The sequence below is a fragment of the Pipra filicauda genome, unplaced genomic scaffold (assembly GCF_003945595.2).
Source record: "Pipra filicauda isolate LSUMZ 115617 unplaced genomic scaffold, ASM394559v2 scaffold48_size3843733_pilon, whole genome shotgun sequence".
NCBI classification, from domain to species: Eukaryota; Metazoa; Chordata; class Aves; order Passeriformes; family Pipridae; genus Pipra; species Pipra filicauda.
Genome location: NW_024104631.1, coordinates 501706 through 513652, shown reverse-complemented (window position 1 = coordinate 513652; position 11947 = coordinate 501706). Strand labels below are relative to the sequence as shown.

Sequence of the window (11947 nt, the reverse complement as noted above, 5' to 3'; positions counted from 1 at the left end):
TGTGTTGACAGTGAAACTTTACGTTGAACCCCTCAGCAATTGTGGAAATTGGAACAAGGCAAGTTTTTTGAATCAAGAATAATAATCTTTTTTTCAATGTTCTATTTTCTGCTGTTGCAAGTTATTGATGTTAATTTTAACTGATAAACTTCTCAACTGTTTTACTGTCAAAACAAGGTAAATTGTCAACTACAGCAACCTTTGGTGTAAATTTTGTTTTCTTATGCACATTCTCTATTTACCAATGTACTCATTTTAAGGTCCAATATAAAGTGAAGGAGATGCCTTGTAATCTTGTGGAAAAATGTTTAGCAGTTGAAAAACTATTTTGCCAGTTTAAATGTTACGAAACCTCTGCATTGAAATGTTTTAGCCGTGTATTAAATCCGTGAAGATCTTCAAATAGGCTTTATTACTTTTTGTCAAATTGTCAATAATTTAATCACTTGTGCCATATCAGTCGGTGTCTCGTCTCGTTTTCTTGGTCAATCTTTAGGATTCGATTTAGGCTTGGATAGTCTTTTCCATTCCATGTAGTTTCTAATGACTGTCTGCTTTACATACAGATTTATTATAACTTTACTTATAGTTTACTTCAACAAGGTGTTCACGTGCAATTTAAATAGATTTAATATTTTACTAAGAAAAAAGACATAGGTAAATAAACTTTATTTGCTGTGAAAAACTCTAGGCACTTTTAAATGGTAAAGATATATAGCGTTATTTGTAAAAAGAAACTTCGTGCTTATTGCGTCATCATTTTTTGTGCCAGAACTGTAAACTAGTTTTCATATTTTATATTTCTCAAAATAAATGGAGAATCAACAAAGCCTGTAACTTTTAAGTTCTTTTTAGAGGATGAAGAGTAGTGACTAAATTCATTTGCAGGATGTGGTGGGGGGGTTATTTTGTTGTTTTTTTTTTAAATTAGAGATCAACAGGATTCTGTTAATTGTGTAGCACAGCAGAGGGGGCAGTATATCCCTCCATTTTAGCAGCTTAGGGCAGAGGTAAAAAGGGATGTAAAGAATTCAACTGGGAATTGTCAGCAGACCTAGCATCCCCAAACCATAATGAAAGTGAGATTAAATTGACAAAGCCTTTCTTGCTGGAGGTGCTGCCAGTATATAACTAGTGCTTGTGCTCTCTGGAATTGCTTATGAATCCTGAGGAGCCAAGCAATGCTCATTCTTCCTAGTGGAAAACAATAGAAGTAATAGTTAGGATAGATGTCTTTCTGTACTAGCACTGAGCATGCAGCTGTATAAAGAAACACTGTATTATGTTTGAGCTCTATAGTAGGAGGGCTTCAGGGTCTAGCTTGCTCCAGTATAATAGTAGGGGAGGAGTAGCGCCAAGATACTTATTCCCAAATTAAATTCAAAATCTCAAATGTTCAGTCTTTTAAAAAGACATTTGTATTAAATTATCAGAGAGCCAAAAATCAAAGATGGATTGAGGAAAGCATAGGCTATCTAAAATTGTGTTTTAAAGCTATGGGGCTGATGTTAATCTTTTAATTCTCCAACATTCTACATCAATGTTGCAACTGGAGCTCCTGATTTCTCCATTTCAGTAAAAGTAGCAGGCCAAAGTAGATTGCTCCTCAGTCCTCTTCATAACTGCATTTCAGCTACAAGGCTAAATTATCTGATAGTTCCATTTAATTGGGTTTTTTCCCTACCCAACCAGTACCAGGCACATTGAAGGGTAGGTGTATGTATGATTGTCTGTCAAAGGTTGTAGTAAAAACCTCACGAAGTCATTTCCTTTCTTCTGTCACTGGGGGGAGACTTTAAATGAGGTGTCTGTCTTGCCACACCACCCAACCTCCTTCTCTTCCTCCTTTCACCCTAGATGCTCTAAATTGGTGAGAAAGATGACAGTGTTAATGTTCCGCTGGTGATGGTCTGCGGTGGGGGGGAAATAATACTGATAAGCTTTTGGATGAAACTCACACTGAAGGAAGTGGAAAGTGCAAATACATTTTTTTTTTTAAACCCCAAAAGATGCATACCTAATTATTATTGGGGGGGCATCTAATTTGATGGGGGGGATGTATTTCATAAAGTTGTTTGTGAAGGTTTGCTGTCTGGGGAAACCTTGCTGAATATATTACCAAGACTCCTCTGGGGTAGAATACCACCAAGTCAGTCTGAAATTTTATTTTTTTTAATTGAAAACAAGTTTGTTTTCAGCTTGGAGGGGAATGACCTTGTTAATTTTAAACCTTTCCAGTTCTAACTATGAAGTTGGTTCTGTAGTAGCGCTGCTAGTGCAGTATAAATAAATACAAGGGGTGAAAGCAAAATGTACATGACCAACACAATCATGCTACCAACCACCAAGAATCAACTCCCTTGACCAAAATACGGTGTTAAATCTGTGAAGGTACCAGCTGTAAATAATATGCATAAAACTAAGTCTAAAACCAAATTTTAATGTTTTACGTAACTTGCAACTGAAGGGAATGCCTTTGTCAAAGCTAACAAGTGCTTCAAAGAAAGTGATTAAAATGAAGCATCTTGGTCTTTATTTCAAAGCATTTACTCAAAAAAAAGCGCTTTCCCGCTTTTTACTTGGAGAAATTTTAACAGGTGTAATAAAAGTTTATGAATCAGAGATGGATGTTCCTCTTTGTCCAGCAGACTCTTTCTGTTTCCTATGCCTCTGTGTGGAAGCTGTCTCCTTTGCTTTTCTGCACTTTCAGCTGGAAAGTTGGTCTGCAGTTCTTTTCAACATAGCAGAAAGAAAGGGCATGGGCAGCATTGCCTGAATCAGAAGCACAGGTTGGCAGCTTGCAAAAGGTGGCAAGACAGCTCAGCTCTCATACAGATAGGGTCACTATGTGACCCTATTGTCACATAGTGGAGATGTCAAAGAAAAGGATATCCAGAGCTGGATGCAGCTGTTTTGCCTTCTTCCAGTCCAAACCATTGGGCTAATGGATCTTGACAAGAAGTGAAGATGATTGAGGGATGAGCACAGTAAAAGGCATCTGAAACTCAGGAGCTGTTTGCTACGTTGGACCCTAAGGATATTATCCAAGTATCTCATCCAGCTGCCTTTCCTGATGAGCACAATTAAAGCCTGTGAAATAAACCATAATTGCAGGTTGGGCGTGCTTTAAGTGTTTTACAGTAGCATTATTTGCTCTGCAAGCGCTTCCAGCCAAAAAGGATTCACTCCACACCTGCAGCATTTGCAACACCAGCAGGATGAAAGGCAATCTCCCATTTCAGGAATGCAGTCTGAAGAAGTGAAGTTTGTTCAGGTAAACCTACCACCATCCTGGTTAAAAATGAGGAAAACACACATCCAGGCTTCATGGGTACTACCTTTCCCTATATTTTTACATGCAGGAAACTTTTTTCAAGCATTCTGTACAACAGATGCTAGCCGCTGCCTAGGCAGCAATGTTGGGCCACACGTTGAACAAACCCGATGAGACGCTCTGAACAATGAATCAGGTGGCATGCAGCTGATGGCAGAGAATTATATGCATGCATGCAAGTCTCTACGAGAGAATTGCTTTCAAGGCATTTCATCCAACTTGTCAGAGATACCATAGATCCGTGAGTATTGCGGTCTCCTGGACAGAAACAAACATGAAAAGACCATGTGGTTGGTGGTTAGTCTTAGTCAGGGTGAGTTATAAAGCTCTTGCAGACACGAAGGCACACAGAGCAAATGCATAGTGGCATGGAAAGGAGCAGTACTGAATGCTTGGAACAGGGGGAAGCATGGCTGTGGGTGGCACAGACAAATGCCTCACTGGACACAGCATCAAAAAGTCTTTACAGAGCCACTGGCTTGCTAATTTGCATATGTGCAAATTTCTCACCCATGGGCACAGTCTTAGTGTACTCTTTCAGTAAATCTATTTAAGCTGTGCTAGAACATCATAAGGCAACAGACCTCTTTAAGTGTCATAATTGTATTTAACCTATATTGCTCTAGATACTACTTTTCAGTTACTCAAATTTAGTTTACTGGTTTTGGTTTTTTGGTTGGTGGTGGTGATGGTTTTGACTTTTTCTAGAATAAAAAATCTCTGCAGATTTAAAAAAAAATGTGGCAATGTCCTTGTTCAGTGTGAGTGCAAACATACACCCCGCTTGTTTCATGCCTGCTCAGGCAGGGCTTTAAACAATCGTTTGCTTCTCTCCAACTTGCCTGTGCGTGAGCCAAGGAAATAAAAGGGTGGGCAGGTCACCAGGAACCAGAGTTGCTGCCGAAAGCCTGTTGATGTTAACACAAAGGTACAGGGAAAAGGTGTCCGCTTTCAAATTGTTCAGTGTTGCCAGGCATTACAAACTTTCTAGATCGTTTGTTAATAATACATCTACAGTATAGTGCGCATCTGGGAAGCCACTGAAGAAATAGCAGGCTTTGTAGGATCCTGTCTGGTCAGTTGCCCAAGCATGGATCAAAAAGCAGTCCCAGAACATAATCTGTCCTTTGCACTGCCAGACCTGACTGATGCCTGTTGTCAATGCTCCTGCCTCTTTAATTGTCAAGAGAGCTTTTTTCAGGTGAGCTGCTGCTTGTATTCCTAATCAGGTTCCAATTCTTCATACGGTTAATTCTTCTTATTAGTCTGATCAGCTTTGGTGGGCCAGCTCACATAAAGGTAAACGCGGGCGTGCGGAAGGATTTGCAGGATCAGATCTTGAGTAGTCAGCATGTTATTCTGCTACCCAAAAGCACCGTAATGATTTCTTAGCTGACTTCATGCACTGATTTTATGTTCCTTGGTAAATCCTGAGCCTCTCTGCCATTTCTTCCATCTGCCCCCAAAACCATATTGCCTCTTTTTAACTGTTGTTTTATCCTGCTGAGCTCAAACAAACAAGCAAGGTGAAAAGCAGTATTGTGATGCAAACTTGTGACGCTGTAATAGATGCTCATCACCCACTCAGGTAGCATGATAATTGTTTTTAAGATGCCTCTCCCTTCAATTAGAGGCACAGTTTTTGTTTCCTGTGACATCCCTAATACCCTTGCTTAAAGCAAACAGTTCCTAGGATTTTCCCTTGTGATTTTCATTTTTTTTGTACAGTCTCAGCTGTGTTTGGTATTAGCAAGATTTCTGGTGAACCATGACCGCTATTTTCCTATTAAACTTTTAAAAAAGCTATCATTCCTATAGCAAACTGCTGAATGAAGAGCTGGTGGGGGAAAAGCACCATTACTAAGTCTCTTCCAAACACAGTATCTCATAAATTTTTGCTGTTTCATCAAAAATCAGTTACGAATTCTGAAACTATTTTATTTTTCTGATTATATGTCCTTGGTACATTTAGTTGGTCTTACTTCCATTTCTGCATACAAAATACCTTTAAATATCATAAGCAAAATCAGTGATATTTTCAATTCCTCCTTACAAAAGCCCATTAATTTTATATGCATCTTTGTTTTTTGCATCAGTCCCACACTGATTATCCTCTGAACTTTAAAACCAATCTTGCTAGATGTTGTTGTGCAGTGCTGTTACTTAACGTCTGCGTCTGATGTATTTTCAGTTGCAGGACCCACTGCATTAGATTCAATCACCGTCACAGTGACAGACTGAATCAGCAGCCTAGTTGGTTATGGCTGTTCTGATTTTCTGTATCACTTTTTTCCCCTAGCATGTTACATGGGAATTTCATGTTGCTTTCTGTGTTCAGAGGTGACCTTTTTTTCTTCGTTCTCTTTTGGTGCGAGAATATAAAGGTGGTGATGTTACCTGGTTGACAAATCCCTTGTCTACATTTCTGCCATCAGAAGCCCTCCCTCAGCTCATTGCAAGCACCTTACTTTCTGGAGTCTTTCATACGGATGGAGATGAGGCGTCTTCACGTTCCAGCATTGCCGTGAGTTACACGCATGCCCTGCTGCGGTACAGGTTTTAGTCCATGATTGCACAGAACACCATCAATCCTCTTTTGACCTCATTTCACTTGCTGTCCTGCAACCTCTACCCCTCTTAAACCCCGAGAACTCAACCAGGCCCGTTTCATACAATCAGCAGGCGGGAGTGCACACGGGACAGTTTCCCGGGCAGCTATGAGGCGAACGAGCCCTTCGCTCCCGCAAGGCTGCAGGGAGAGGCGGAGGGTCCCGGCTGCCGCGGCCGAGCCTCGAGCCTGGGGCGAGCGGCGGCCGCTGGGTGGCAACAGCCGCCCGCTGGAGAGAAAAGTGGAGAGAGGAGCAAGAGGGGAGAGAGGAGAAAGGAAAGGAGAGGAGAGAGGGGAAAGGAGAGGGAGAGAAGAGAGCGGGGAGAGGGGAGAGAGTGGAGAGGATGCTGGCGCTAGATATGGTGTCGAGTGCCTTCCCGTGCCCCGCTAAATAAAAGACAGCAGAGCCATTAAACACCCTGAACGCCTCTTCAGGTACCTGGAAAGGCGCTGGTTTGTACATGTTAGGAACAAATTCCTCGGTGCGTCCTCGAAACAAATCCCTGGATCACCGAGGGCACAGGTGAGTTCCGTTTAGCGCATGGGGAATCCTTCCCGTTTGGATGCCGGGACCTCCCCTACTTCTGGAGGGAGGGTAAAGTGACCCTCCTCACACCAGTGCCATTTCCTCAAGCAGGGTAGCTGCCAACCTGGGAACTACGCGTGACAGGTCCGTGGGTGAAGGAAGCGCGACTCTGGAAACAGAGACTTGAAGGGGAGGGTGCAGTCATTCCGAGTGTCCCCTATCCGAACAAACTCACAGTCACAGCTTTACTTATGCATTTTATTCCTTTTAGGTTCGGGGTAGTGTATAGATGAGATTGTCATCCCAGTCACCCTCATATCGACAAAAATCGGCAGAATTTATCCATAGTCTTTTTCCCGCTCTTGTATTAAGCAGCGAAAGGTGCCGAGAATGCCCTGCTCCCGTTCGCCTTGGCATTTCCCCGGGATGGCTCCCCCTTTCAGCTGGGGCAGTCCCAACATCACACCGATGTCGCTGCTCGGGGTGGCTGGGGGGCTGAACCATCGCTATTTCACAGCTCTGTAGGTTTAACCTACTTTGAAGGTTAGCTCTGCTTCTTTGGTCAAGCTCCAGATTCACCTCATCTCCAAACAGCTCGAGTAGTCCCTCTTCAGTATATATATATATAAAAAAAATTCTTCAGGTCGGGCGCAGGGACAAACCTGAGCCCCGTTTCTACAAACAGTCCTAAAACCCAACTCCCTGCCGGTCCCACGGGCACACCTGAAAGCCGACCGGCCGGGCGGCCTGCGCGGAGCAGGTGTGCGGGATCCTGCACGGCCGGGAGCCGGGGGCACCCGCCGAGCCGGGACCCGGCCCCGCACGGGCTCCGCGGCCGCGCAGGGGCTGTGGCCAGCGCTCCCCACCTCGGTCGGAGCCCTGCCCGCCTGTATCGGGCCACTTTTCTTTTGTAGAAGGGGGATTCGGGCTTTTTTGTTTGTTTTTCTCGCCTTCACTCCCTCATTTTAATTTTTTTTTTTTAAGCATGATTTATTTATTTAAACGAATCCGCGCGGGGCGGCAGAGGCGCGGAGCGGGGCGCGCTCCCCTGCGGAGGGCCGTCAGCTCGCACCCCTTCGCCCCCGCCGCCCGCTTCCTCCGCACGGGCGGGGGCGGCGAGGCGGGCCGGCAGCACCGCCCGCGGCCCCGGGGCCGCCCCTCCACTCCGCTCCACTCCGCTCCGCTCCGCACAGCTCCGCTCCGCGTCCCCGCCGCCCCGCCGCCGGCCCCAGGCCCGCGCCGCGATGGAAGGCGGGCCCGGGCCGCGGGGGGCTGCTCGCCTTCCCCCGCCGGCTGTTTCTTTTTGAGCGCCCCCCCTCCCCATTTCCCCCTTTTCTTGAATGAAGCGTGAGGCGGAGCTCTAGGAAACCACCGCGCCCGGCTGCGCCGCGCGGGGCCGGGGCCGGAGCCGGAGCCTCCCCCTCGGGCTCCGCTCCTCCCCGCCTCTCCCCGCCCCCGCCGCTCCGCTCCGCTCCCCCCCGCCGCCGCCGCCGGGAGAGCTCCCCGCCCGCGCCCGCCGCCGCTCGGAGCCGCCGCCGCCACCGCGCGGAGCCGCCGCCGCCGCCACCGGCAGCAGCAGCGCGGAGCGCCCGGAGGAGCCGCCCGGAGCCGGCGGGGTGCGCGGGGCTGCGCGGGCGGGCGGGCGGGCGGGCAGCGGCGCCGCGGCCGCGGTCCCCATCGGCACCAATCACACCGCACACACGCCCGTCCGCGCCCCTCCTCGGCAGCGCCAGGGGCTCTTCCTCCGCCGATACAAAGCTGCTCGGGAAATGGCAGCAGTCAAAAGCAATTTTCCTTCTTTATTTTTATTTTCATTTTTTAATTAATTTTTTTTCGCGCTCTCTTGTGCAAAAGAATTAATTTCCTAAATACATACAGTATTTTTTTAAATTTTTTAATTTTTTTTTTTTTTGGTGTGTGCGTGCGTGTGTGTGGAAGCACCGGGCTCCTGCGATCGGTGTCTGAATGAAACTACGTAAATGCATATGTCTGTACGTTGCACTGGAGGGAAAAACAGAGCACTTCTGCGAGAGCTTGGATTCAAATGTGGTTCATCTGGTCTCCAGGATTTTCCGTCTCTTTGGGGTTGTTCGCCTTCCCGGGCTGCAAGGCGTTATTTTCTGAGCTTTGACACATTTTTGGAGATGTCTGTTAAACAGAAGTCTGGGAAAAAACATTTGAAATAATAGAAATATTTTTTTTTGTCCCTTTCCCATCCCTTTGGTGACTTGAAGCATCAAAGCGGCCAGAACTTAACCTTTCTGAAGACTTGTGATGTTTGGATTTTATTGTTGCTATTTTTCTTTTAGAGGAAACTTGACAGAGGAACATATTTATAGTCCAAGTAAGTACTTTACAGAGGAAATTTAGTTTGTGTAACTTAACAAAAAAACCCAAAACCTAGTGTTGAGGTTTCTAGCATAAAGTGTGTTGGATTAACGTCCATCCAAGGCTGCTTAACAAATTGTGTTGAATTGCAGTTTTTACAGTGTGTGTTCGTCTGCTCCTTCATGTCCATGGTAGTCCAGCACCTAGGGGAAAATGCACCTGATTTTGAGTCGGTATAATATCTTTTAAGATGTATTTCAACACCGAGGAGGAAATGGTCCTAAAGTAAATTTATAATAAGTAATAAATGTGCACCTGGAAGTAAAGTCTTTACAACATTTAAATCCTTATTTATGACGTGCATCTCAAACCGAGGAGGAAACTCTGAGAAGACAAAAGTACCTCCGAGACCCTGAGAACTCCCCCACAACAGCGTGAATGAAACCGTATCCAATACAATAACTGGATTATAATTTTTGGTGTTATTAATTTTATTATTATTGGCTGCTTAACTTTTTTGGGTTCATCCTGCTCCTCTTCTTCCTCTCTCCCTTCCTCTTGCTGCTTCCTCTTGGGAATTATGGCTCATCCGGGGAGAAGAGGCTACGATAACCGGGAGATAGTGCTGAAGTACATCCACTATAAACTCTCTCAGAGGGGATACGACTGGGCTGCCGGCGAGGACCCGGCACCCTTGCCTCCAGGTCTCTCTCCTCCTGCTGCTGCTGCGGTTGCTGCTGCTGCTGGGACTTCCTCTGATCACACTGGGCTGGTGTCTCCGCACCCCGAGCCCCCTGGCTCGGCTGCTGCTAGCCACGCGCCCCCAGCCGAGGGGCAGCGCCCCGCACCCCAGCTCGTCCACCTTGTCCTGCGCCAGGCAGGGGACGAGTTTTCCCGCCGCTACCAGAGGGACTTTGCCCAAATGTCTGGCCAGCTGCACCTGACGCCCTTCACGGCCAGGAGCCGCTTCGCGGCGGTGGTGGAGGAGCTCTTCCGAGACGGGGTTAACTGGGGCAGAATTGTGGCCTTCTTCGAGTTTGGCGGTGTGATGTGTGTGGAGAGCGTCAACCGGGAGATGTCTCCCCTTGTAGACAGCATCGCTGCCTGGATGACTGAGTACCTGAACCGGCACCTGCACAACTGGATCCAGGACAACGGAGGCTGGGTACGTCCCCCAATTGCTGGCTTCCCCTCTGGGCTCTGGCCTGTGGCTGGTGGGAACCCCATTTGGGCAGTGCCTGAGAGGTTCCGCTCGCGTTGTGGAGAGCAAAAGGTTTGCCTCGGGGGTGTCTGCACTGGTGTGTGCATGGGCGTTTTGCGGATTGTTGAGTTTCATCTCGTTGCAGGGTACGATGGAATGGTTTGAGATGGAGTGGTTTGAGATGGGAGATCAGCTACAGCTTGGGAGTGAAAAGGATGAGTGAGGCACTGTCTTTATAGCAGTCTCTGCTTTCCTGGTCCTGTCCAACCTTGCTTATGGGCAGAACCAAGGCAGGTTCCTGGCCAAGGCAGAGTCCTGCAGCGGGGTGGGAAGGGGCAGCAGAGATGCCCATCCACCTGCCAGGGAGAGGCGCATCGTGGTAGGTCGCAGTTGCAGGGCATCAGGGACCACCTATGTGTGTGTGCATGTAGGCATGTTAGGGGTGATGTGCCAGACTGGCGTGCAACAAATACAGGATCCCGGTGTTACTGGTGAGCAGGTGGCCATTGGTGACAGTGTCTACAGCTGTGGTGGCGACTGGAGTGGGATTTCTTGGTATAGGATATGTCTAATATAAAAAATCTTTGTCTTGCGATGAAACAAAGGTGCTGGGAGCCGTGTCTGTGGGATTGTTCTGGAAAATGAGTATTTGTTGCGATCTGATGGGTGACTGTGTTTCTGGGGTAGAGATCACCTCTGTCCAGGGTGGACTTCAACATCATCTAGAAAGGAAAGATTTCCACCTCTGGAAAATGAACAGCTTTTACACTGATAGTCAGTCAAAAGCCTTTTCTTTTTCTCTCTCCCTCTCTTTCCAAAATTAATAACTGCATTGAAATTGAAAAGATATTTCTTTCCTTCTTTCCTGTATTAATTGATATACTGGAAGAAAACATGGTCCCAGCCGCTCTCCCACAAACCAAACCTGTTGTATGTGTAAAGCTTGTGATATTAATGCGTTGGAGGAAGAAATGACAAAAGTTATACTGAAGAAGAAACCTTGTATCTGGGCTGAGAGCTGGTATAAAGGCACCTAGGTCAGCTAGCTAGGACACCGGCAATTTCAGGTCCAGTCCCCTGTGAAATACAGAGAGCTGACTCAATGGCACAGCACACCTTTAAAAGGTGTGTGTAAAAGAAGATAAAATACAGTATATGTTTCCCAGTTAACGTGTTTTGCAAGTCTGGTGTTTGTGAAGCATTGTCACATGAAAATTTTAGCCCTGGGTCTCTTGCTAAGTGTTATGTCAAAAAATGTGTTGCCTGCATTGACCATCTCTGTTAAAAAATAAAGATGCTGCCTTCTCGCTGTTGAATCCATCTGACTAAAGGTGATATGTGTTAAGGGATTCAGAGGACATCTACCTGCTGCCATAATGGAGGGAGCAAAGCTTTGGGGCCCTTTTCTCAGCAGGAATCCACACTGCGCACCTTCCAGAGGAGTGCTGCTGGTTCCTGGCTACAAGTCACATTGGAGGCAGGATTGTTCTCCTGCTCTCCTCTGCTTCCACCAAGAAGAAAAAAATTCAAGATTCATGGGGCCAGAAGGGGGAGCAAAAAATGTGTGTGCGTGCATGTGTGTGTCTGTGCATTTATATACATATATATGTATATACAAATGTATATACACACATACACATAAAATTACTCCAGCACGTAATGGTTGGGACCACACTTGGGAGAGAGAGGTCTATCCCCTGATCCCCTATTTCCTGGATCGCTCCAAAGGGTTTGTTGGTGTAGTATGGTTTTTTTTCACAAAACAGATAACTGTGGGAAGAAAAAATCTGCAAATGGTTCAGGCTTTTGGAGACCTTGGCTGGTTAAAAGGCAAGCAGCTAAAGGGTTAGGGATTTTGTGATTGCACTTCTGGGCTGGGATGCCTAACTTGTGCGTAAGTCACTCCTCGGGCTGGAAGCCGGTTTGCGGAGCTGGGGCCCTCAGTTCGCT

At 46.6% G+C, this 11947-nt stretch overlaps 1 protein-coding gene across 2 annotated transcripts in view; it reads left to right on the top strand.

Moving 5' to 3' along the window:
• Positions 1-6400: 6400 nt before the first annotated feature.
• BCL2 (BCL2 apoptosis regulator) overlaps positions 6401-11947 on the top strand; it is a 98507-nt gene continuing 92960 nt past the window's right edge. Inside the window, exons 1-2 of one of the 2 annotated variants that reach the window (XM_039386556.1) lie at positions 6401-6465; positions 9397-9961. In XM_039386556.1, coding sequence (XP_039242490.1) covers positions 6404-6465; positions 9397-9961 — 627 coding nt within the window. In that variant the 5' untranslated portion in view covers positions 6401-6403. Of the gene's footprint in view, positions 6466-8094; positions 9962-11947 lie in introns of those variants that run through there. The other variant, XM_027727963.2, reaches the window with a different exon arrangement.